The sequence below is a fragment of the Sus scrofa genome, chromosome 7 (genome assembly GCF_054392235.1).
Source record: "Sus scrofa isolate SSC_HxYL_T2T_F1_AM1 chromosome 7, Sscrofa_HxYL_maternal_Yorkshire_Landrace_v2.0, whole genome shotgun sequence".
Lineage (NCBI taxonomy): Eukaryota > Metazoa > Chordata > Mammalia > Artiodactyla > Suidae > Sus > Sus scrofa.
This window is the reverse complement of record NC_139389.1, coordinates 42,382,749-42,408,093: the sequence shown is the minus strand read 5'-3', so window position 1 is coordinate 42,408,093 and position 25,345 is coordinate 42,382,749. Positions and strand designations below refer to the sequence as shown.

Genomic DNA, 25,345 nt, shown 5'->3' with positions numbered 1-25,345 from the left:
TTTGTATGAAAAAGTATTAAGATCTTTTATACTGCCAAGGAGAGGCGAATAGGTGATATTTAATTTTAGGCATGGCTAAGTCTGGTATACATGTCTAAAATTTTGCAAAGAATAGAAATAGAATATATCATTTCCGAACTAAATCAATAGAGATAGCTGCTGGGGAAAATAAAGGAAATTCAGTCCAGTAGAAAACAGGAACAGAGTAGAAGGAGAGGTGGAAGAACAAACAAAAAAAAACCTGGTGACTAGAAAGTAAAAGTGAGTTAACATACATCAGTAATAACACTTAGTACAAGTGATGTAAATCCACCAGTTAAAACACAAAGGACACTGAATTTTCCAAAAATCTAGTTAAATGTTATTTACAAGAGACTTGAAAAATAGAACAGTCATTTTAAGGAAATAGTAGCCAAAATAAAGGTGCTGTTTTTATTCGACATCAGACAATGTAGATTTTAGGGCAAAGGCATTATTAGGGGTAAAGAATGATACTACATAATGACAAAAGGTTAAAATCCACCAGTAAGATGTAATTCTAAAGTGCTATACATGAAATGACATGGTCTCAAAACATATAAAGCAAAAATTTATGGAATTATAAGGAGAAATTGTCAGATCTACAATCATAGAAATTTAATTAGACCTCTCCCACTAATTAGCACATAAGTGATTTGATTTCAACACAGTAAGTTTTATAGTAGATATATGTATAACTAGACATTTCCCAAATTAGAGAGTACACATTATCTTCAGACACTTGTAAAAAAAAATTTTTTTTTTTTTTTTTAGGGCCTCACCCGTGGCATATGGAAGTTCCCAGGCTAGGGATTGAATCAGAGCTGCAGCTGCAGGCCTACACCACAGCCACAGCAACTTGGGATCCAAGCTGCATCTGTGACCTACACCACAGCTCACAGCAACGCTGGATCCTTGAGCCACTGAGCAAGGCCAGGGATCGAACCCATGTCCTCATGGATACTTGTTGGGTTTGTTACCACTGAACCACAATGGGAACTGCCACACTTTTTTATTTACATTATAATGTAATTAAAAATCAGTAACAAAAGAATAACTTGAAAAGTTAAAAACATACCTAAGAATAATTTATGGATCAAAGAAAAATCACAGTGGAAATTAGAGAATATTTAGATGGAGTCAACTTTTAAAACACTTAATATCAGACAGACCCAAATGGAGGGACATTCTACGTAATACTTGACCAATAGTCTTCAAAACACTGTATGTCAAAATTTAAAGATAAAGAGAGATATGAGGTAAAATATTAGCTTTAAACACATTTATTAGAAAAGAAGAAAAAATGAGTTAAGCATTTGCTTCAAATATTTAGAAAAAATAGACTAAACCCAAAGGGATAGAAGGAAGAAATAATGAGAAGAGCATAATTTAGTGAAGTAGGAAATAGAGTCAGCAAAGTCAAAAATTGGTTTCTTGAAAACATTAATAAAGTCAATAAACATGTATAGGACTGACCAAAAAAGAAAGAAAAGTACAGATGAAAATATTTGGAATGATTTAAAAAAAAAAAGCATAAAAATTTTTATGCCAGTACATGAAAGGTTAAACAAAAAAATTCCTCAAAAGGCCAAAAATATCTAGGTAATTTTGAAAAAAGAGGGGAAAGGAGAGGGAGGAGAGGTATTCACTTTATCAGAGTTTGAGATACTGTAAAATTATAGTAATTAAAACAGCATGGAGAGGCAACGCAGAGGGCACTTCCATTGAGGTCGCAACTGTGAGTAACGGTGGGCAATGTGAAAAATACAATATTAAATTAAAAAAAAAAAAAACAGCACGGTATAGGCACAAGGCTGGGCAAATCAGGGAAACAGCACAGATCTTAAAAACAAATGCAGATACACCTGAAAACTTTATATGTGATTAAAGTAACATGAACTAGTGGGGGAAAGGATGGACTCTTTATTAAATGATGCTGGGGAAATTGGCTAACTATAGGAATAAAAGATGAAACTAGATCTGTATTTCATAGCATACCAAAAATAAGTCCTAAGTAGATTAAAGACTCAAATGTGAAAAGCAAAATTTGAGAACTTTTAGAAGAAAATGTATGGGAAGGTATCTTTATAAATTTGGGTTAGGAAAGAGTTTATAAGAAAAGGAAAGCACAAATCATAAAGGAAAAGATTAAATATTTCAACTCAGTACATTAACCAAGAAAGGACTGGCATCCTGCCAAGGAGATAACTCGTAGCCTTGAGTGTAATCCCACTTCTTTGTGTGTGTGTGTGTTGTGTGTGTGTGTGAATACATGCATATATATTTTATATATTCCTTGAAGAAACTCTTACCTGGGTATACAAGAAGACACCTTTGTTTGTAATCACAAAGAAAACAGTGGTAACAATCTAAATGTCCCTTTGGTATATTTACACATTGAAATATTTCATATATTTTACACAAATGAACGAGATTTATCTGCCTTGAATGTTTCTTCCTCCTTGTTTAATGTTTATGGCAGACGTTAATATTGCTGATCAGATATTTCCTTTCTTCCCCTTGGTACACAGCGAGGTTGCCCTCTCCCATCCCCTTTAAAGTTGAGTAAGGCCATGTGACTTGCCTTAGACAACAGAATGTGAGCAAGGTGACTTGTGTTGCTTTGGGGGAAGTTTTAAGAGCTGATACCCAGTTCACTCTCTTCTCACTGCTGCTGTGGTTGGAAAAGCACATACCAATACAAAGCCTCTGTCACTAGGTTCCCTGAATGATGTGATGCTTAGAGCCACGTTGCATCATTGAATGGATAGAGTGGATGAGAAATAAATGTATGCTCTTCAAGCATCTGGGAATGGATGCTGTCTCCTACTGCAGCCCAAGATAGCTACAGTGTGATCTTATGTCTCAGCTCAGTTTTCTGTGCAAATTGAGTTCTCTCTTCCAAATCGCAGAATACTTGCCCTTTTCTGTGTGAGAGAGGTACCTTGAATTAGCCTCTAAATATAAACCTTTATCTCTTCTCCTTTCAGAGCCATGGGAGGTGTTTCTCTAAGCCCCTTCTCTGCCAGGAAACTGTCCTTACGGGTTATTTCACCAGTGTTTTTGCTTGATACTTAGGAGTTGAGCTTCATAATTAAGGGATTCCTGGCCAGAAACTCTGTCCTCTTTGCCTTCCTCTGTCTGTCCTTTCCTGTCTTCCTTATCTGTGGGAGGCTGTCCTCCTCTGCAGAGAGCAAAGCAAGCAGTGACAGTACATGAGATGAGGGCCCAAGCACAGGCACGCCCAGGTTTGGAAAGTAAATGCATTGCTTAGAAGGTACATGGAAGACTATTTGTTCCACATTATTATAAAGTTGGAAATGTTTTTGCACAATGGCAGTTCTGCTCACCCTCTCTCTTCCCATATCATGTAATATTATACTGAGAAGGACAGTATAACTCTAAGAAAAGTTGTCTTTTTTTCAATCTATTTTAAAAGTATGTAAAGTAAGCTGCAAATCTTGAATGTAAGAAGCAATGGTTAATTGTAGATTTGAGTTAAATAACTTAAATGTCTGAAGAAAACCCTAGCACCAGTAAACGCACAAACAAAGTCCATGGAACTTAAATGGCCCTCACCTTTTATCATTCTCTTCTTAGTGTTCAGAGAATCTCCATCATTTCTGGACAGCTATCATTTTGAGGAAACAGTAGCCTTTTATAAATGAACAGGTTGATGTGGACTTGAAGTATATAGAGAGATTCAGAATCAAAACAGAGCTGGTGTTTCAAAATCCAGCACTTCCTGAACAAGGAAATGAGTATATGTGTTAAAATGCTCAGAATGGTAAACAAACAAAAAAGGAAATGCATCATGGCTGAGGGCAGCTGTATATTCTGAAAAGGGATTAGTACCATGTCCTAGTTAGTTTTCCTTCTTTCTGCATTGTAAAATACTGAATCTATATATATGTTTCTTTAAATAGATTTACTATGTTTATTAAGTGTAATATGTACAATGTAAAGAATACTGATAAAACAAGTGTCTGCGTACCTGTCGCCTAGCTTGATACTAAAACAAGATCAGTAGTTTGAAAGGCCCTCCCAAGATTTCATCCCCCTCTTTCCCAGACAAATGATCCTGAATTTTGTGTAATAATTCCCTGGATTTCCTAATTAGCTTTACATTTATATATGCATCCCTAAACAAAATATAGTTTTAGTTTTGCCTTTTTAACAAACTTTGTATAAATGAATGCAGATACTGTTTTCCTGTGCCTTGCTTTTTTCACTTAGCGTTGTTTTTTGATTTCATCCATTTGTATACAGTTATAGTTCATTAATCTTAGTTACTGTGTGGTTTCCTGATGTAGTAATATTTTGCAATGTATTTATCCACTCCTTATTTTATGGGGTATCATGTTTCTTTATAATAAAATTCTTTAGGGTTAATTGCTACACGTGGTTTGGTTTGTTTCAACCTTTTTTAAAAGCTATTTGGTGTGGAAAATGTGTTCATATCTTGAGATAATCAAGATGCTCTGATTGCTGTTTTATCATTGGTAGTAATTAACTTTGTTCATAGCACACTGTTATGATATATGCGAGCGACTTCTTTATCTTATGCTGAATCTTGTGTTGGATTCACAGTTCCCATGGAGAATGTTGCGACAATTGCTGATTGTGCCAGTGTGATTGAAGGGGTCAGTCGGAGCCGAAATGCCTTGCTGAACGGGGACACCAAGAACTACGACTGGGATTCTGGCTACACATGTCATCAGCTAGGAAGTGGTGCAATTGTGGTTCAGCTGGCACAGCCATACATGATCGGATCAATACGGTAAGAAGATCCCTTTTCATTTGCCACTTTTAAAGGGGAAAACACGTGCACATTGTGCTTTGGAACGTTGATGATGCCAGTAACTTCAGTGAAGATACCCTTCTTTTTTTTTTGCTGTAAATATTGAGAGCAAGGGATGGAAAGGAAGAGGCAAAGATACGTAAGTTGCTTGGTCGGATTTTCTGGTGGGAGATGAACCTAAATTAGACTTGTGGAGGGAGAGGACGAGGCTTCTCCATGGACATGGCTTACCTCCCGCACAAGCTCGGTTTGTGCTGGTTAGGTACTTAGAGGATAATGTCAGAAGAGGTTACAGAGAATTGAAAATCATTTTCAGGGAGTTCCCGTCATGGCGCAGTGGTTAACGAATCCGATTAGGAACCATGAGGTTGCAGGTTCGATCCCTGCCCTTGCTCAGCGGGTTAACGATACTGGCGTTGCCGTGAGCTGTGGTGTAGGTCGCAGACACAGCTTGGATCCCACATTGCTGTGGCTCTGGCGTAGGCCGGTGGCTACAGCTCCGATTAGACCCCTAGCCTGGGAACCTCCATATGCCGCAGGAGCGGCCCAAGAAATGGCAAAAAGACAAAAAAAAAAAAAAAGAAGAAGAAGAAAATCGTTTTCACTTTTAATAAATGACCAAACAGATCTGAATATGAGACCCGATTCTAAAAGATCTTTTTAATAATCTTCATGTCCGGTTTTTTGGTGGTTTTCATTTTGATTTGTTTTTGCTTTAACTCAGTGTTGCTTGATTTGTAGGCTCATATAATTTTAAAATGTAAGTCTGGTATCCCCAGAGGATATACTTTAGGTCAAGAGAGCCATCTGGGTCTTGAATAGGCTGCCCTCCCTCCTTTTAAAGTTCTAAGAAGGTCTCTGAAAAACTAACGTTGTATGTGTATGTGTGTTTGTATCAGACTTTTTAACAGAAGATATTTTACGTCATCTCTCAGCCTGCTCGAGGTAGAGGCGTTGGTGAGACGTGACTGCCTTCCCCCGATCCTGTTCCACCACACCTGCTTTATGGTTTCCTGTTCTCATTTTAAAGTTAGTATGTGTAAAGAAAGAAATAGCACAAAAAATAAGGTGGTAGGATTGTAATGGGCACGGGTTTATTGATGTTTAGGCTAATGACCACAGAGGTTAATGCCACTTGTCGGCTCCCCGGGCGCCCTGACAAGCGATGGCTGGATGTCTTGGAGAACTCAGACTGTGGATTTCTTCATTTACATTGTCAGTCTCTTTTCATAAAGGCCACATACAGGCCGAGTACCACGGGCAACAAATCACAGCTAAAGAAGCCTTGAATTCCTACTGCGGGCCAGACAACTCACTTTGTGCTCTGGAAGCGGGAGGGGACAAGCCACCATCAGTCTGGACAAGCCACCAGTGCAAATAAACTTCCATCAGATAGCAAACACCCCCCTCCTTCCCTTTTCTCAGCCTCACACATTAGCTAAACTAATACCAAGCCATCTATTTAATAAGTCACTGTAGACTCTTTGTCATAAATGGGGTGAAACCTATCTGAATATTTCCCATTACAATCTTTTCCTCTTTACCTTGAAAATCTGGAAAACAGTGTCCTTCTCTTGTCTTATAGTCTCCACAGTTTCTTGAAGATTACCAATCGTGTCTCTGAGATTACATCTGCAATTGCTTTCAGCAGGCTTGGTGTGTAACTCATCTGAACAGGAGGCTTGAAATCATTTAAATTGACTAGATACTCGTTTTCTTTCACTTCACCTATTTGGGGCTTCAGTTTTCTCTTTATTATGTTTGTTCTGCCATTTCTAATTTGAAGACCAGTCTTCATGCCAATGAAGATGGAAGCAAACTGGCAGGTTAGCAGCTCTGCCCACTCTCTTTTAATGTTCCCTGTATTCTGTCTGCTTACCTGGCACTCCACCCGCCCCCCAACAATGTTTCATGTGCATCTCAAACCAATATGTCAGAAATGGAATTCCATGATCCTCCCCTTTCCCAGCTCAAGTTGCCTCACACTGTGGCTTCCTCGTGTCATTCAGTGGTACTGCCTTTCCATGGAGCCAAAACATGAGAATCTTCCCAAATGCCTTCCTTTCCCTCACCTCCCCAGCTGGTCAGCTGTCAATACCAGCGCCCACACATCACACAGATTCTTCCTCTCCTCCCATCCCTACTGCCCTCATCGTAGTCACAGCTTTGTAGTTTCTCTTCTCTGCCTGACTCTTCCTTCTCTACCTGCAACCATCTCCCACAGTTTTCCCACAAATCCAATGTGATCATGCCCCTTCCTAAGAGGATTCATGGCTACCATTTACCTTCCAGAGAAAGTTCAGACAGAGGCCTTAAGAACCTCTGAGTTGCTTCTGTCTCTAAGCCTTCGCTCCTGCCTCTCCCTGACCCCTCCTCACACTGTCTCAGCCTCTCCAGCTACTTACAGCTGTGCTCGTGCATCACCTCCTCCCCCCAGCCCCGTGCCTTCAGCTCTTTGAATGTGCTGTTCTCATTGCATGTGTCTCTCACTACCTTCTCAGCACCCCTTTCTACCTGGCTCTTATAGCCCCTTCAAGACTTCACTCCTTGGGGAATGCTTCCATAGTCTTCCGTCACCTCCTAGGCTGGTTTAGACCTCCGTGTTCAGTGATTCCAAATGTTCTGTATGTAATTCCTGCCAGAGCATCTGTCATGCTTGTATCCTAATTGTTTACTTGCTGCCTCCCCTCGGCCTTACCTGACACATAAAGCCTGTGGCAACTCAGAATAAGTGTCCCTTGACAGACTGAATGTGCAGATGAGGTAGTCTATCAAGCTAGAAAGGGTAATCATAGCAGGTGTAGTAAGATCTAGAATTTTAGATCCAGCAGGGACTTCATGAGGTCGTTGCCAAGGTGACATCCCAGAGAGAGACAAACAGGCTTTTTATGTGCCAAGGCTACCTTGGCCTCTAGCTCTACTCAAAGAATCAGAGATGTTGTATCTGACTCCAGAAAAAGGTGCCACTGGAGCTTAAGAGAGACAAGAGAGAACAGTGCCCATTTGGTTTTCTTCAAATGTGGAATGAAAATGGTTCTCCCAAACAATTTCTCTCTTCCTGACTCAGAGGGGCACGATGAGCATGAATACAACCAAAGGCAGAATTGTGTGCTTGACACAGTGTGAAGCCTCCAGCTTCCTTACCCTCAGCTATTGCTTTTGCAGTGGGAAAATCCATGCAATTGAAGCCCCCTGTAACTGGCTGAGCACTCAAAGAGACACGTCTCTACAAAACTAACATTATGTTGTCAGGAACTGCATTTGCCTCTTCTGTGACATTATCAAGAAGAAAGGGAGAAGGATTTCATAGCCGCCAATGCCCGTGGATGATGTTGGGTATCTTGGCAGAGCATGGTTAGCAGCAGCTGATGTGGCCAGATAGATGTTTATTGATAGGAAGCTAGATCAGTGGCACCTCTTCATGGGGATGGGTAATTGACAGATGGCAAGTCGATTAGTCAGTGGCATTTGACCCACGGCTTCTATTGCTTGTGGTGGCTGACTTGCTTTCCTAGTCACCGTGTGCGAAGAAGCCCAGTGATTCTGAATCAACACCTAGAAGGAGAGCATTGCAGAGCTGAGTGACTGACATCTTCTCAACCTCAGCAGGAGTAGAGCCGGCGGTCCTGGAACCACTTCCTGAAGGGCCCAATCACACGGTGCGCTGACTTCTAAAATTCAGGTTTCTTTGGAGATGGTGAACACAGAGGTGAAGTTCTCAAATGTGAGTTGTCTTGTCCACATCATTCTTTATTCCTAAGAGAGGCCAGAAGTATTTTGTGGATAAGATTTCTTTTGTCTGTTTTCATCCACATAAACAATTTCTTCCTTTCCTGAGTGTTTGCCCTGTAGCTGGGAGAGCAGGCAGGGCTGCTTTCTTGACAGGCAGTGCCCACCACTCACCACGGTCAGCGGGAGCCTAATCCTGCTAGTGTGTCTGGTACCAGTACGTACTCTTGTGGATCCTAGATAGGTTGACCTTGAAATTTGAACTATCTCCCCTTCCCCTGTTTTCTTTCATTCACTCAACAGACATTTATTGAGCCTTTGACTGTGTGCCTTGCACTGTTCTGAGCACTGGGAATACAGCACTGAAGGCAGAAAACAGACATCAGTGCTCTCCTAGAACTGACATTCTTGGTGGGGGGCGGGGGGCAGGACGGATAAGCAGTGAACAACACCGTGTGTCAAATGGCAGACATTTCAGAGGTTGAGCCGTCAGGAAGGAGGCCTGGGGGCTGGAGACAGCGCAGTTTTAGATGGGGTGGTTGAACCTGAAGGGTGGGAAGAGCAAGCCGTTTGGGAACCTGGGGACCCAGCCTCCCAGGCAGGGTGCTGGGCCCTGGGGCGGGCACTTGTTGCTGGAGCAGCGCGGAGGCCAGTGAAGCAGGAGTGGAGTGAGGGAGGGGAGAGCAAGAGGCAGGGCCGAGGAGGGAACTTGCAGAGGTGGCAGCCCTGAGACTTGCCGTTTCTGTCTTCCGTCACCAGCTCCCACGGCCACGCCACCCACCACCACAAAGCCATCCCCAGTGTCTCATTAGCACCGGCAGAGGGGAGTTTTCTTTGCTGAGGAAAAGGAGGGCAGAGCAGGGAGGCCGTGGTGCCTTTAGAAGCCACCTTCTTTGTTCCTGACCTGCCTTCCTCCAGCTGGCTCCCAGAAAAGAAACAGCAGGAGGCGTCCCAGCCTTTGCAGTTTACTGGGAACTTTCTCCCCATCTTCAGTGTTTCTTACTCTTTCCCGAGAGCCAGAGCAGGCGGTCTAACGGGGAAACAGAGGAGTCTGTCTTTGTTGTTGCTAGGTTTACAGGCACAGCTAAAGTTACTCATTTTATTCGGGAGAAAAAGAGAGAAATTGCCTGGAATGTGCCTTAAAAGTGGTTAACTGAGTAGTAATTATATCATTTTCATGCCATTTAAAAAGCATTAAAATTTAAATAACAGGAAATCTTCAGAGGCCTGACCACATAAAAAGACCAGGGTAGAGTCATAATGACTAACCAAATCTACCTAATGTCTTAGTTTATAGTCCCTCTGTCGCCTTAGTTTAAGACTTATTATCTTTTTCCTTGCTAATCATGATATCCTTTTAAGTGTTTTCAGGTTAGTATGAGAAATTACATATGCTGTGCATTAAGCATGCCTATCGCCCCATCTTTTTCAGCTAATAAATGACAGCACTTTGTTGAAGCCCTAATTATAAGAAAGTCAATTAAATTAACAATTCTTACATTAGCTTGAAAATGATGGTTTTGTAATTGATATGTGCAATACTGTAAGTAAAATACCCATAATGCTTTAACTAACCTAATTGTGAGTAAGTAGACTGTTGGAAGATGAAACAGCACAGGGAGATGCAGCTAAATAAACCCATGGTCTCCCTGGGTGTTATGAGGATTAAGGAGTTAATGACACAAAAATATTTTGAGTTCCTCAGTTGGAAAATGTTATATGAATATAATATGCTAGGACAAAATGGATGGAGCCCAAAATATGTTCTTGGAGGGCATCATAATCTCTTTAGTTTGTAGGGATGAGGTGGTTTTTTTTTTTTTTTTTTTACAGTAGGGGAAAAAAAAAACCTCAATAAGTCCACCAGTTATAAAAGTTAATTTGGCCCAGGTTTTTTTTTTGTGTGTGTGTGTGTGGTCTTTTTAGGGTCACACTCATGGCATATGGAGGTTTCCAGGCTAGTGATTATATCGGAGCTATAGCTGCTGGCCTACACCACAGCCATAGCAACGCCAGATCCGAGCTGCATCTGCGACCTATACCACAGCTCACAGCAACACCAGATCCTTAACCCACTGAGTGAGGCCAAGGATCAAACCTGCATCCTCATGGATGCTAGTCACATTCGTTTCCACTGAGCCTCAGCAGGAACTCCTGGCCCAGATTTTTTGAACCACCAATCAGTTTATGTCTTACAGTTATTAAGCTTAGACGAAACAAAGCAATAGCAAGTTGATCCTTTTTAAAAAAAAAAAAACAGACATTGGAGTTCTGGTCATGGCTCAGTGATTAACACACCAACTAGTATCCATGAGGACAAGAGTTCGATCTCTGGCCTTGTTCAATGGGTTAAAGATCTGGCATTGCCATGAGCTGTGGTGTAGGTTGCAGGCATGGCTTGGATCCCACATTGCTGTGGCTGTGGCATAGGCCGGCAGCTACAACTCTGACTGGACCCCTAGCCTGGGAGCCTCCATATGCCGCGGGTGTGGCCCTAAAAAGACAGAAGACAAAATAATAAATGAATACATACATGCATGCATACATACATGCATACATATGTAATTAGATATGACACGGTGGTCCTTATTCATCCCAGTGTATTTTTCCTTCTCTGAGCTGTTAAGCCCATGCCCAGCTCAGCTGCCCTTTCACTGTTCTATGGCAGCAACCATTCTAGATTATTTATTCAGTTTGTAAAATACTGAGACCCCCTTTTAACGGCTGTTTTTCCTTCTTCCCACCATTGACCACCCTGCCAACCTATAGCTCACCCACTTCCCTGCCAAAGGGCAGATGCAGAAAAAGGAGAGGAATCACAAACCATTCAATTTTGTGTCCTGTTTAATAGCCCCAAAGGTAGGCTCAGTCCTTAGGGTGGGGAGAGGAATTGAAGCTAATGACCCGAATGGTGTTTTGTAATTACTGGAGTATTTTCTGCCCTCAAGTTCTCACAGGATCACAGATCATCTGGACCTGAAGATAGTGAGTATAGTACTGAGACGGACTTGGGTCTTTGCAGCGACTTCCAAGGGCCTAGTACAGTACTCTGTGCTGTGAGTACTCAATAAACACTCATTGACTGAGCTGACAACGTAGTGCGTTAGTGCAACTAAAGGGAGTTCTATCTATCACCTAAATTGGACATCATATTTGCTCAGTGTGTCTGATCTCCGTGTCTGTGAGGAAACTGCTAAAGATCTGGCGTCTCCGGCAGATGACTAAGACGAAGCCCTGGTGTTGGGCGTCGACGTGAGCGCAGGTCCAGACACTCGCCTTGCGCTTCCTCCTGCTTCTCCTGTACCCTGTCTGAGTGCTGCACGGGCAGGTGGGCATGTATCTATGTTAGGGCAGCCTCCTTTGCACCTAGAGAGCTGAAAATTTCCTTTTTATCATCCAAAGAATACAACAAACATCGAAAATATGACTCCTCTGGCTTAGATTAAGATTACCTATAATTCTAGTCAAAACTGGAAAGATATCTTATAAAATTTGCTTCGTATCTGTCATACTGAGCATCGTCTGTCACAGCCCCGAACCAAGGAATTTTTCCTTGTCTCACTGATCCATGATTTATTTACCAAGCGTTGTTTCTCCCACAGCCTATCTACATCACGCTAAAGTCTTCTCTTTTCACCCCCAAACCTCAAAACTCTGGTTCCCAGAAAAATTGTTGGATAAAAAATTATATGTTTGGCTCCCAGTAGATGCTAGAGTCTGAACTGTGTGAACACTAAGGGGACTGGAAATACTTGAGCCTAGAAACAGCAGAGTTTGAGAGAATGATAAATATGGCCCATCCAGTCTCATTCTCAAGGTATTTCAAGACCAGAAAGTATTGCTGTGAACTAAGTTGCTTGCTAAAAATATAGAAGTGGGGAGTTTGCTGGTGGCCTAGTGGATTAAGGATCTGGCATTGTCACTTCTGTGGCATGGGTTCAGTCTCTGGACCAGGAACTTCTGCATGCCTTGTGTGGCCGAAAAAAAAAAAAAAAAAAAAAACTACCAAAAAACAGGAGAGGGCCTAGAATTCAGTTGTTCTTTTGAAAAACAGGAAAGGGTAAATACTGTCCCCCCTCCCCGAAAAGTATGTGTTTGATTTACCTCACACCTCAACTGTTTCTCTCTCTTGAGCAATTAGAGAACTTAACAACTAGTCATGGTAAAATACAGTGGAATACGTGAAGAGAAAAATCCTTTCAGTTTTCACAGATTAAGCCATCAAGAAGACATTTCTACAGAGGGTATCAGTCCCATTTGACCCAACATTTCATGCATGAATGTATGTTTATCCAAAATTATTATTTGAGACCCCTCTAAGCAAATTTGCCAGTAGTTCTTAAATTATTTTAAAAAGTGGGGTAAGTCATCTTGGAAGGTCAAATGAATGAGAAGCATCAACCTACTCACTTTGGCACATGTTTTACTTACACAGTGCTTCCCCCCCCCCCGCCGCCCCCCCCAGGGTTGGCCACACAGGGTCACAGAATTGTGACCGTTTTCATGAAGGCTAACAGAAGCGTTGGACCTTCAGCAGACTGACCGAAATTTCTACAAATTTAATACATCAAATTGCTTGGATCTATCTATCTTTTGAGTATTAAGTAAATGAAGCTATTCTGAAATCTGCTAAAGGGTCACAGTCATTTAAGAAATTACTCCTTGAATTAATCAAAAACGGAAATCTATCTTTGAAAACTTTCTGTCCTCAGGTATTAAGTCAGAGTTCTTTTTCCCCAGAAGCCCAAATTTGTCACCTTGTTAAGATGCTCTTGGTGCATGTTGGTAGCTCCTGGTGTCACTGTACATCTCCCCCCACCCCCACTGCCCCCGTTAAGCTTAGCCTTTGTACCCTGGCACCCACAGAGGCACTTGACCAAAACATTCCTGTGTCTCTAGTCAGGCACAGACAGAAACACTGAGACCGAGAAAAGCTCTTCCACCTCCTCTTCTTGCCCCGTGCACTTCTACCCATCTCCATTCTGCCTCCTTCTCTTAGGAACAGTGATGGTGGTGACAGACTGGTCAGTACCCCTCAAGGACTCCTTTCAGCAACTTTGCTGGACACTCATGGCCTTAGCTCCCGCTGCAGAGTCTTTTTTTTTTCCCCCTGCTGTGTTGCCTCTTTCAATAGTGTATCAGATTGAGCATAAAGAGTATTGGTTACATAGTTAAATGCAGAGTGTGCTTTTCCTTGTGCCCAGGTTTTCTTCCTGTGTGCCCTTAGGGTCTAATGGTAAGGGTCCTCTTTCTTCCTTTTACCTAATGTCTGAAACCGTGTCCCTCAATGGTTAGGACATTGCCAGCCTTTCCACCTTATCCTTTTACTGTAACCGAACACCAGTCAAGGCTGTTTAGATTTTCCATAGGATTTAATGGCCTTTTTAGTTGCCATTTCTTTTAGTACCTCTGGAGTTTGAGCTGCTTCACTGTCTCCATTTAAGATTTGAAGAGACTACAGTATAACTTAAGTTCCTTCTCTTTCTCTCCACCATGAGCAGCTGGATACAACAACTACTGCTAAAGATTCCAGTTTGTTTTACAGTCCTACAGAGCCTCTTAAGAGTACCTTCTGGTTCAACCCACCCTAATTTCCTAAGGATGTAAATTGCAGAAACTTTCATTAACTGTTGTGGCTAAGGTTTGACAACATATATTTTTATTACTCACCCTCCTTTGCTCCAAAGGGAGCTTGCATTTGGCTGCAAATAACAGAAAAAAAACCTGATTAAGAAAGACTGTTAAAAATTTGTTTTGGAGTTTCTGTTGTAGCTCAGCAGTAACAACCCCAACTAGTATCCATGAGGACGCTGGTTGGATCCCTGGGCTTGCTCAGAGGGTTAAGGATCCTGCGTTGCCGTGACCTGTGATGTATGTAGGTTGTAGACATGGCTCAGATCCCGTGTTGCTGTGGCTGTGGTGTAGGCCGGTAGCTGCAGCTCCATTTCAACCCCCAGTCTGGGAACCTCCATATACTGTGGCCCTAAAAACACCCCCCCCCAAATTTTTTAAAATTACTTTGGTTTCTTCTTGCTTTTGTTTGTTTGTTTTAGTCTCACATAACAAAAAGTCTGTGGGTAGATGGCTACTAGTATGAGTTCTACAATTCAGTGAACTTTTTGGTTTTCCTGGTCTTTTCCGCATCTGTTTTTGTCTCGGCGAAACAACACACCTGCTACAGCTTTAACTACCACGTCTCCATTTACGCAGGAAGGAGGGGAAGGGAAAAGAGCCCTGCCAGCCACTTCTGTCCCTTTATATGAGGTAAAGCCAAAGCTTTGTTTGAAGCCCCACCTAGCTGCCTTCCTCGTGGTCCTTAGGAGCTCTGTACCACGTGGCGGCCCCAGCACGGCTGGCAAAGATGTCGAGGGGCACGGTGAGGAGCTGGCACATCCAGTCAGCAGCCCTGCCACCGACCCCTTCCTCTGGCTTGATATTTCGCATCTACTCTGGGATTTTTATAAATCTCCATATTTCATGTGTTTCATTTATTTAAAAAAGAAAACAACTTTAAAACAGCTTCACTGAGATATAATACGTATACTGAACAATTTACCCATTTAAAGTGTATAATTCAGTAGGGGCTTTTTTCCATTTGTTTTTTTTTAAATGCCCACAGCTTCTGGGTGTATCTCAAACAATAAATATAATAATTGTATTTTTATTATTCTCAACTTCAAAAATGTTCTGTAAAAGCCTATGTCTGCTTACTGTGTCTGTTTTAAAACGAGAAGCCTTACTGATTATATATGTTGGGTTTCTTATTCATAAAATTTACTTCTTGAAAAAAAGCTAAATTTCTGTTGCAGACTCTTACGTAGCATTTAGTTTGCTGTGACTGGTCTCATGCTTTCCCAGCACAGTGATAGTGGATGTACCTGATAAAATTTGGGAGGCACGCAAGATCCCAAGGGCCCTGTGATTAATCAAAAGGAGTATAAATTGTATTTGGTGTAGTTTCACTCTAATTAAGTATTTCCGAATTTTTGTTAAAGTCGGGTGTCTATGTGGAACCTATTAACCAGACATATTTGATTTAACCAAAATACCTGTTTGCCTAACCAGGTTATAGGGACTTGACTTTTCTTCTGTGCATATAAAACTTTAATATCAGAAACTTTGCGGAGTTCCCGTCGTGGCGCGGTGGTTAACGAATCCGACTAGGAACCATGAGGTTGTGGGTTCGGTCCCTGCCCTTGCTCAGTGGGTTAACGATCCGGCGTTGCCGTGAGCTGTGGTATAGGTTGCAGACGCGGCTCGGATCCCGCGTGGCTGTGGCTCTGGCATAGGCCGGTGGCTGCAGCTCTGATTCAACCCCTAGCCTGGGAACCTCCATATGCCGCGGGAGCGGCCCAAGAAATAGCAACAACAACAACAACAACAAAAAAGACAAAAGACAAAAAAAAAAAAAAAAAAAAAGGAAACTTTGCTACATATCCATGTGGTAATGATGGATTGTAATGGTGGATTAGCCGAGTCAGAAGTCTTGCTAGAAATAACATTTTCAGTGTTTAAGACCTGGAGTTAAAACACTCATGCCCATCGGCCCTAGAATAACAAGACCTCTGACTTTCCAAGGGGATCTCGGGCAATAACTCTCCTACCACCCCTAGTCTTTTCCTCCTAAGTTCTTGGAATGTGGTGTTTTTAGGATTACAGTGAATGTTACTGGTTTGGGGAACTTTTGAAACAAGAGGTAACAGTAAGTGGGAGGATGATGGTAACAAAACCACAATTCTAGATCTTGGGAGAAAAAATGAAAATACCCTCTGCTTTTCCTCCCATTTATTTGTGGCTTCCCCTATCCCCATGTCACTCCTCCCCAACACAGTGCTCGTGGTCACAGCATGTAGTTCCTTTCCAGGGGAGATGCTGGTCACATGGTGACTTTGCAGGGGTGAGAGTGAGCCACAGGTCAGTGGAATCGCTTCTGTGCCTCTTGTCTTCCACTGGGCCCTACGAGACATGGGCAGGACCAGCTCTGCTAGAAAGAGGCCCTGTCTTCCCTCTATGTTCCTACCTCTCCCCACCTCTCTCTTCTTTCTTGTGTTCTCACAACAAGCAGACCCAGTCTTTCCTCTCCTTGGGCATTTTACTCCCTCTTCTATCTTTGAAAGTAGCCAGGGTAAGGTTGCTGCTCAGGGCCCGGCAGCAGGGGACTGTGAGCTCTCCTGTACCTACTCTGTTGTGGTGGTACTAGAATGTGAATTGGGTTGATCCTTCCTTAAGCTGTGGTGAGAAGAACCAAGAGTAAGTTTTGGGTGTGGAAGAAGGGACAGAACCAGCCTCTGGCTTGCTTTGATTGAAGCTGTTCAGGTAAACCAACTGTTTTTTTTTCACCATCAACAGTTTATTCTACCTAAAAACAGCATTTTGTGCTTGCAGTTAAATAGAGTGGAATGAGTGCTCTTGTACATTCCTCACTGAGGGATTAGGTCGGGCTGCCGGCGTCTCCCCACCCCTGAGCAGGCAGGACCCCTATTCCCTGTGGCTGTCTTTGATGTTGGCATCCATGCACTCTCTCAGTGCCTGAGGTGCAAGCTCTGCCTTCCCAGGACCCCAGCCTGGGCAGGGTGACCTTGGAAAGACACTGTGCACATTGGAGCATCAGCCAAACCGGCCCCACCCATGGTCACCTCCACGTCTTACGCCTTTTGCATTAGTGTTTTGGGCCCAAAACTCTACTGGCAGTAAAGTGTCCCTTTGCTTCCCACTTGCTGAAACTTTCCTTGATATGTCCTTATCTCAGGAACCTTGTGGGAAGTTGTAGTCTAAAATAATAGATCTTGTTCCTAAGCTCTTGTCAATTTTTTCTTGATATCTAACCTTCTGTATACTTTTTCCCTGAGATTTAAAATAATAATAAAGCATCTGTAATCAAATAATGTCTCTATTAGGAAGTTCATAATAGTCCTATTTGAAATAGATAAAGCATTATTTATAGAGAATTATAAATAATGTCTTGTTGATAATACCATTCTTGGAAGAATAGATAAATTGCTTTGTCATGATTGAGGTCATTATAGTGAGATTTTAGCTGTATATTTTAGACTCAGAGAAAAAGTAGAGAATTCATGGAGATTATTTGGAATGATTTGGGAGGAACATGCCAATAGAGTCATCCATTCAAAATTGGTTTCATTAAGGATTCCAAATGAGTAGTTTTGTTAAAACACTAAGCACTATAAGGTTTTTATAGTTCTGTGGTTGTAAACTTCCCTGGTCAGTTATCTTCGAAGATGCTTTTTATAATCACAGAAGACAGCCCTGGAGAGATAATGAGGGCATAGCATCTTACAAATCTGTTTTATCCCGGTGACCAATAAAAAACCCTGCCTGCATAATTGGTATGGTTTAGTCTAAGGTGTCATCTTCCTCTGTAACGGATACATTAGGATTTTACTGCTGTCATATTAACTCTCTTATCAAGGACTATGTAACTTGTGTGTGTGTGTTGTTTATTGACTTTAAACATCTCTCTAACTTCTTCACCTTACCCTACTGTTCCCGCGCTGTTTAGTAGAGCTCTGGAGGGTGGTGATCAGTGACTGTTCCGTTTGCACATATCTTCCATTTGAGAATGTAACTCCTAGGCACTTCATCAGTTCAGGAAATAGGGTTTGGGAATGGAAGGTTTCCGTTTTTATTTGGACTTTTTCTCCCCTCCCTCCCTCCATCCTTCCTTCCCTCTCATTTCTTTTCTTGTTCTTTTACTCTTAGCAGAAATACCAGAAATTTGGAGTGAAAGCCAAGCCAAGAATTGTCAGTACAGTTGTCACAGTAACAGCGATGGGATTAGGACTATAGCAGAATCTAAAAAGTCCATGTGGAATTTGCTGCATAAAAATCTATTGAAACATTTTTGACAGAAGAAAGGGATTTTAGACATGTCTGGGCCTAAGTTCAGCCTTAAACTATACCTTTATTTTTTACCTTGGTGCCATTACTCTTTACTGCTGAATAAGAAGAGCTTTAGTTTTCTGTCTTTTCCTGGCATTGGCCAACTGTTTCCATAAAGGGACAGATAGCCGTGTTAGACCTTGTATGCTATAATGTCTGTCACAACTGCTCAGCTCTGGCAGGAGGGAAAGGCTGTATTCCAGTAAAATTCTATTTGCAAAAAGAGGCAACCACAGGCCAAAGTTTACCAATGTTCTGTCTAATCAGCTCCTTTCCTTACTAACAGCTCTGGTCCATATAGGTGAAAGTGAACAATTAGGGAAGTCATTTGTTTTCCATAGTTTTAAAAAAAAAATGAATAATAATAATTGTAAGCCTGTCATTAAAAGATATGAATGTTAGGAGTTACCCCTGTGGCACAACAGATCATCTTTAGAGCACTAGGACACAGGTTCGATCCCCAGTCCAGCACAGTGGCTTAAGGATCCGGCATTGCCACAGTTGTGGCATAGGTCACAACTGTGGCTTGGATCTGATCTCTGGCCTGGTAATTCCATATGCCACGGGGCAGCCAAAAATAGGAAAAAAAAAAAAAAAAGATATGAACATTATTATCAGCTTAATTTGGAGTCAGGATACATGTCATGACCCAGTGGTTTTTCCTCTTATGTTTCACACGGGGTAAGCCTTGAGGCTGCCCAATAGGATGTGTGGCACATGAGGCTTTGGCCCCAAATCTGACCTTAGTAGAGCAGTTCTGCTTATAATTGTTATGGATATTGAGGTTCTTCTAAGATGTTGTTTGGAAAAGGAGTTTTGCTACTAAAGAATATTTTTGAAAATATTGGTTGGCATTTTTTTTGCATTTAGTAAACACCTTTTTATGATGGATTCTTTATAAGAAGTTCCAAAGGATTTGCCATGTGTTACTTTGTAATTAAAAGAGAAAAAGACTTAAAAAGGAACCGCAGATCATCCAAATTAGAATCTATCTCCCTTTCCTCCCTGATCCTCACACTCCATTTAACAGGTTATAAATCTGAGAGGGTAACGTTGTAAGATAGAGGCAGAATTGGGACTCTGGTCCTGTCTGGCGCCACTGCTACTAGTTATACCATATTGTCCTTGTGTCCATCCGAGGCTGAAGGAGTTAGTGGAGCCCCTTGTGGTCCAAATAGGCTAAGGAGATAACTTGATCCAGAATGTCATTGAAGCTACACCATTTTCTTCTTTCTTGCTCGTATTCATTCTTCCACTGACCTGCCAGGAGCCCCCAAGCTCCTGAATGACCCAAGCTACTAGGGCACAAACTGTGCTTACACAGAGCTGCAGCACAGCTCCAGCACCAGCTCCTTGGAAGTTATCCCGGGGAAGTCTCCCAGCCCCCTGACACTTTAAACCTTGATTGTCTGAAGAGTGTGAGTTTTGACAGCTTCATGTATGACTCAGACAGGCTGCCTCAGCCAAGTCCCCTTCTGCCCCTCAATACGGATCTCACTGTTGACTCGTGGGGATTCCGTGCCAGAGTGGGAGGATCCCAAGAAGTCCCTGCTCTCCCCACCTTGGGCATGATTCCTTCCCTGGTTTGTGACATTCTTAATCTTCTCTGCCTATACCTTTCTGAATGTGAGTCAGGAGAGTGATATAGAGGTGTGTGGGTGTGTATGCACACATGCACGCTGCATTGGGTGCCTGCATGGTACCAGAACTGTCTTCTCAGGATGCCTGTGTAGGTCCTTTCAGCCAAACAAGAAGAAAGTAAAAAGGGGTCCACAGATAAGGCCATGGGACGCCGGCGAGATGAATGTTTGTTCTTCTTGATGAGGCAGCATAAGCCAGATGAACAAAAGAAACAAAGCAAAAGTTTAATTCACAGAGTACAGGCTTCTTGTGAAGCCTCATGCTGTGCTTGAGTCAGAGTGGCAGGGTCTAGCTGCAGCAGGGCCTCAGACAGAGAGAAGTGATTTACTCATCGCTGCCTCCTTCACTCAGATTTCCTCTTTTCAGCCATCCAGTGTCCATCACCAGAAAGCCCAGTTTCTGTACAGGCATTTACCCTGGTAGCTTGCCCGGAATACATTTTCAAGGATTAGTGTACATGGCATGGAGAAGGGCCCCTGAGCCCAGCACACTCTGGTGAATATTCATGTCGGCACCTGGGAGGGTTATTTCTAAAAAGGCAGCTCGTGCAGAATACATTCTGAAGAGGGAGTATTTTTTTCTCTTGTCTGAGGATCCTTCAACCAAACAAACATGGTAGGGAGGGAAGGCGTTCTGCAATCCTGGTGAGTATTGATGAGACAGAAACTGTACCCTCACATCTTCCGCAGCAGTGGGAGAACCACGGCCCCTCCCCATTCAGAGCTTTTGCCTGGCCTCCCACCCTGGGTGGGGGGTGGGGTGGGGGAGCATAGGTGATTCCCCCACCCCCCAAATGGCAACTGCCTGTTTAGCCTTTGGTCCTATTTCCCACACCAGTTTGATTTCATTATGGCTGTTTAGCAGTTAGAAAAGTTAGAGTTATTAATGTTCAGTTGAAAACGTTTGAATTAAAACTTATGATCGCAGCTTTGAAGACCTGGATCAAGAAAACTGTGCTGAGTGGCCAGTGATCAAAAGAATCCCATTGAAAAACATAATTAGCCATTTTTCCCTCTAGCCGTTACAAAAAAAGTTACATAAAATCTCACTTTTTTTCCCTGCTTTTTTCCGTTCTTCAAAAGATTTATCACACAGTTACATATTAAGTTGATTAATTATCTTTTGTTTATGAGTACTTATCATAGTTAGGATTCTCACTTTTACAAATTTGTGAAGATGTTATCATTGTTTTTCTCATTAATGCTGTCTTTATTTTAATGGTAAGTCATGTACCACATGGAGGATTATGATTTCTCAAATACCTCAGACTTCAAACAGAATAACCTACTTACTCTGTTTAAATTGCATAGCACTTGCAACTTATTTATTTATTTATTTTAATTTTTATTTTTCTGTTTTAGAGAGCAGTTGTTTTCACGTGAAAGCCTTTACAGAATCTCATGATGCAAGTTCTTACAGAGGGGACTTACAGGGAGAGAATTTAAAGGCCAGGTCAGTGTGAGGGAGAGCGCAGGCAAGCATTTCACTGTACTGAGACCTAACGGAGTAAACAGGAGACTTGGCAACAGGCGGCACCTCAGAGAGGGCTCAAAGGAGGAGGGAGCCAGCCTGGTGGTCCTGCTCAAGGAGCACGAGGGTCTGGATTGGGTGGCGAGTGTTTTAAAATCATTTTCGTCAAGAGCCGAGGACTTTGTAGATTGAAGCTGGAGCGAAGGTTGGAACCCAGATCTGATTTGGGTGAAAAGGTCAGAATGATAAGAAAGAGAGAGAGCTGTGGGAAGGCAATACCAGCAGTGTTCAGAGAGACCAGAGAGGAGATTTGGTGGGAACAAAAATGAAGAGATTACATGACTGAATAGGAAGAGTTTTGCCTTGTAGTTCATCCCTGCTGGAATGTTCTCTCCCTGTAATAATATTCGGAGTCCGAGCCTTCCCACCTTGTTTCGCCCTTCCTTTCTCTGCCTTTATCACCAGGTTGAGAGAATACAAAGGTCTGCCTGTAGCTAAATTGTGAGTTCTCCCACAGACACAGATGCCTGTGAAAACCCGACCCAAGGGACTGAAAAGGAGCCGTGGAGCTTATTAAATTTCTCTTTGGCTCCGCTTCTTCGATTCTTCGGGCTTTGCCGGCTGTGTGCCTGTGGGCACGTATTAGCATGTGGTTCCTCTGGCCACAGGAGCAGGAGCGCAGGATATGAGGCAGCAGTCAGAGTTGATAAGGCATCGACATTCTAAGTGAGACTCTCCAAGATGGCGTGGGGTGGAGGAGTGGCTGGGGCTGCTTTTGAATTGAAATATAACCATCTGTGGAGCCTTAAAAGATGCTGTCCTGGGAGCTCATCATGTGAGAAGGGTGATTTATTTGAGGTTTCCTCTCCATTCCTTCATCCTCTCCTGTCTGGTCCCATGTCTTCTTCATTTCAGCTCAGTAGCACTTGTGATCTGTAGGGCACTGTGCTAGGGACAACGAGAAACAAATGCCGAGACCATCAGCCCTGCCTGTCCTGCACTCTAGAGGCAAGGTCAGGGCAGGCCCTCCTGACTGACTTGGTCCTGAAAGCTGATGATGTGGGGTGGGATTGTGTGGTATTCCACAGGGAACCTGCAGCCATGTGACTTGGAACCACCCCACCCCCACCCACCCCCCACCACTGCGCCGCGCTGGGCCACTTGATCCACAGGAGACAGAAATGGGAGTAAATGTCATGGTCTGTGCACGCGGGTTGGAAAGAAGAATTTTCTGGCATGGTGAAGTGAAGAGAAAGAAAAGTTTTTCGAGATGAGAAACACGATTAAGATGGCAGAATAGAAGAACTGGAGCTCAGCTTCTCTCCTAAAAACAACAAAATTCACAACTAAAGCCTGGGCAATCTTTACCCAAATAGACTGGAAACCTTAAAAAATATATCCTACTCCAGAAGACAAAGAAGAGGCCACATCAAGAGGTAGGAGGGGCGATTACGTGATATAAACAACTCCATACCTCCTGAGTGGGAAGCCCCACAGACTGGAAACTAACTGGTTCACAGAGACTCACCTACGGGAGTGAGAGTTTTGAGCCCCACATCAAACTCCCACACGTGGGGATCTGGCACTGGGAGAAAGAGCCCCTGGGCATCTGGTGTTGAAGGCCAGTGGGGCTTGTGCACAGGAGCTCCACGGGACTGGGGGAAATGGAGACGCCATTCTTAAAAGGCGCACACAGACTTTCACGTGCACTGGGTCCCAAGGAAAAACAAAGTCTCCATAGGAATCTGGGTCAAACCTAACTGCAGTTCTTGGAGGACCTCCTGGGAAAACAGGGGTGAATGTGGCTTGTTGTTGGAAGCAAAGCTCTCGGGAATATTCAGCAGCTGCCTTTCTCTGGAGGTGGCCATTTTGGGAAAATCTGGCCCCACCTATCAGTCAGTGCTGAGAAGCCCCAGGGCAAACAACAATCCAGGTGGGATCACAGCCCTGCCCCTCAGTAAACAGGCTACCTAAAGACCCCTAAGGCTGCCTCTAATCCCATCCAGAGACAAAGCCCCACCCACCAGAGGGATTAGAATCAGCTCCACCTACCAGTGGGCAGGCATCAGCCCCTCCCATCAGGAAGCCTACAGCAAGCCCCCATTCCAACTTCAGCCACAAGGGGGGGCAGACACCAGAAGTAAGAAAGGCTACAACTCTATTTTCTGTAAAAAGGTCACCACACCAAAAACCTATAAAAATGAAAAGACAGAGAACTCTAACTCAGATGAGGGAGAAAGAAAAAACTCCAGAAAATCAGCTAAGCGATGAGATTCTCACCTCCAGGAAAAAGACTTTAGACTGTTGATGCTGAAAATGATGCAAGACCTTGGAAATAAACTGGAGGCAAAGACTGATAACTTACAGGAAACACTGAGCAAACAGGTACAAGATATAAAATTTAAACAAGAAGAGATGCAAAATACAATAACTGAAATAAAAAATTCACTAGAAGCAGCTAACAGCAGAATACAGGAGGCAGAAGAACGAATAAGCGAGGTGGAGGACAGATTAGTGGAAATTACGGATGCAGAACAGAAAAGAGAAAAAAGATTGAAAACAAATGAAGAGAGTCTCAGAGATCTCTGGGACAACGTGAAACACACCAACATCCGTATTATAAGGGTGCCAGAAGAGAGAGAGAAGGAGACAGAAAAAATATTCCAAGAGATAATAGCCGAAAACTTCCCTAACATGGGGAAGGAATCACTCACTCAAATCCAGGAAGCACAACGAGTACCATATAAAATAAACCCAAGGAAGAACACCCCGAGACACATACTAATCAAACTGACCAAAATTAAAGAGAAAATCTTGAAAGCAGCTAGGGAAAAGAAACAAATAATACAAGGGAACCCCGATAAGGCTATCGGCAGATTTTTCAGCAGAAACTCTGCAGGCCAAAAGGAAGTGGTGGCATGATATACTTAACGTGATGAAAGGAAAAAACCTCCAACCGAGATTACTTTACCCAGCAAGGCTCTCATTCAGATTTGAAGGAGAAATCAAAACCTTCACAGATAAGCAAAAGCTAAGAGAATTCAGCAACACTAAACCAGCCTTACAACAAATACTAAAGGAACTTCTCTAGGCAGAAAAGAAAAGACAGCAACCCGGAAACAAAAATTCCACAAATTCCAGTAAAGGTATATATACAATAAAGATACTAAATCATCCATGCACAGTTATACCACCAAAATCAGACATCATGAGAAGAGATGGGTACAAATGCTGGACACTGGAGATGAACCTGCAATTAAGAGAACAACTTAAAACAATCTTATATACATATAGACTCTTATATCAAAACTTCAGAATAACTGCAAACCAAAAATCTACAATTGATGCACAAAGAGATGAGAAAAGCTGCTGGTGCAGCAGGATGACTTCCTGACGATCAGGGAGAGCTGACCCCTGCAACTAGTGTCTGTTTTTATAGCCCAGGGAGAGGAGGGGTCTCAGGTTACAGCTGCTGACCTGCTGATTGGTTGGGGAAAGAGGGAATCTTACGATGCACTTGCTGATTGGTTGGGGGTGTCTAAGGGTGGGCATGTGGCAGGAAGGAGTAGGCCAGGTTGCTCAAGGTCGGGGAAGGGGCATTACAACGAGGTGGGTGGGGCAATGATAAGGGTCTGGTCATTCTCATCTTGGCCAGAAGCTTTGAGTGCAGTCTCCTTGAAGGCCCCTTGAAGCCCAACAGTAAAGATGCAAGAAGGAAACTTCCTAACACTCAGCTGGTAGGTTAGTGACCTCTGAGCTCCCTAACATGCCTGTCCCTTCTCCTCA

General features: G+C 42.8%; 1 protein-coding gene across 4 annotated transcripts in view; it reads left to right on the top strand.

Annotated features, from left to right (window-relative positions):
* BTBD9 (BTB domain containing 9) overlaps window positions 1-25,345 on the top strand; it is a 406,522-nt gene that overhangs the window by 295,544 nt on the left and 85,633 nt on the right. For all 4 annotated transcript variants that reach the window (XR_014809001.1, XM_084966368.1, XM_084966369.1 and 1 more), the window contains 1 exon segment: window positions 4,609-4,798. Coding sequence is in view for 3 of the 4 variants with exons in the window: in XM_084966368.1 (XP_084822494.1) it covers window positions 4,609-4,798 (190 nt within the window). In the remaining variant the exon portion in view is untranslated.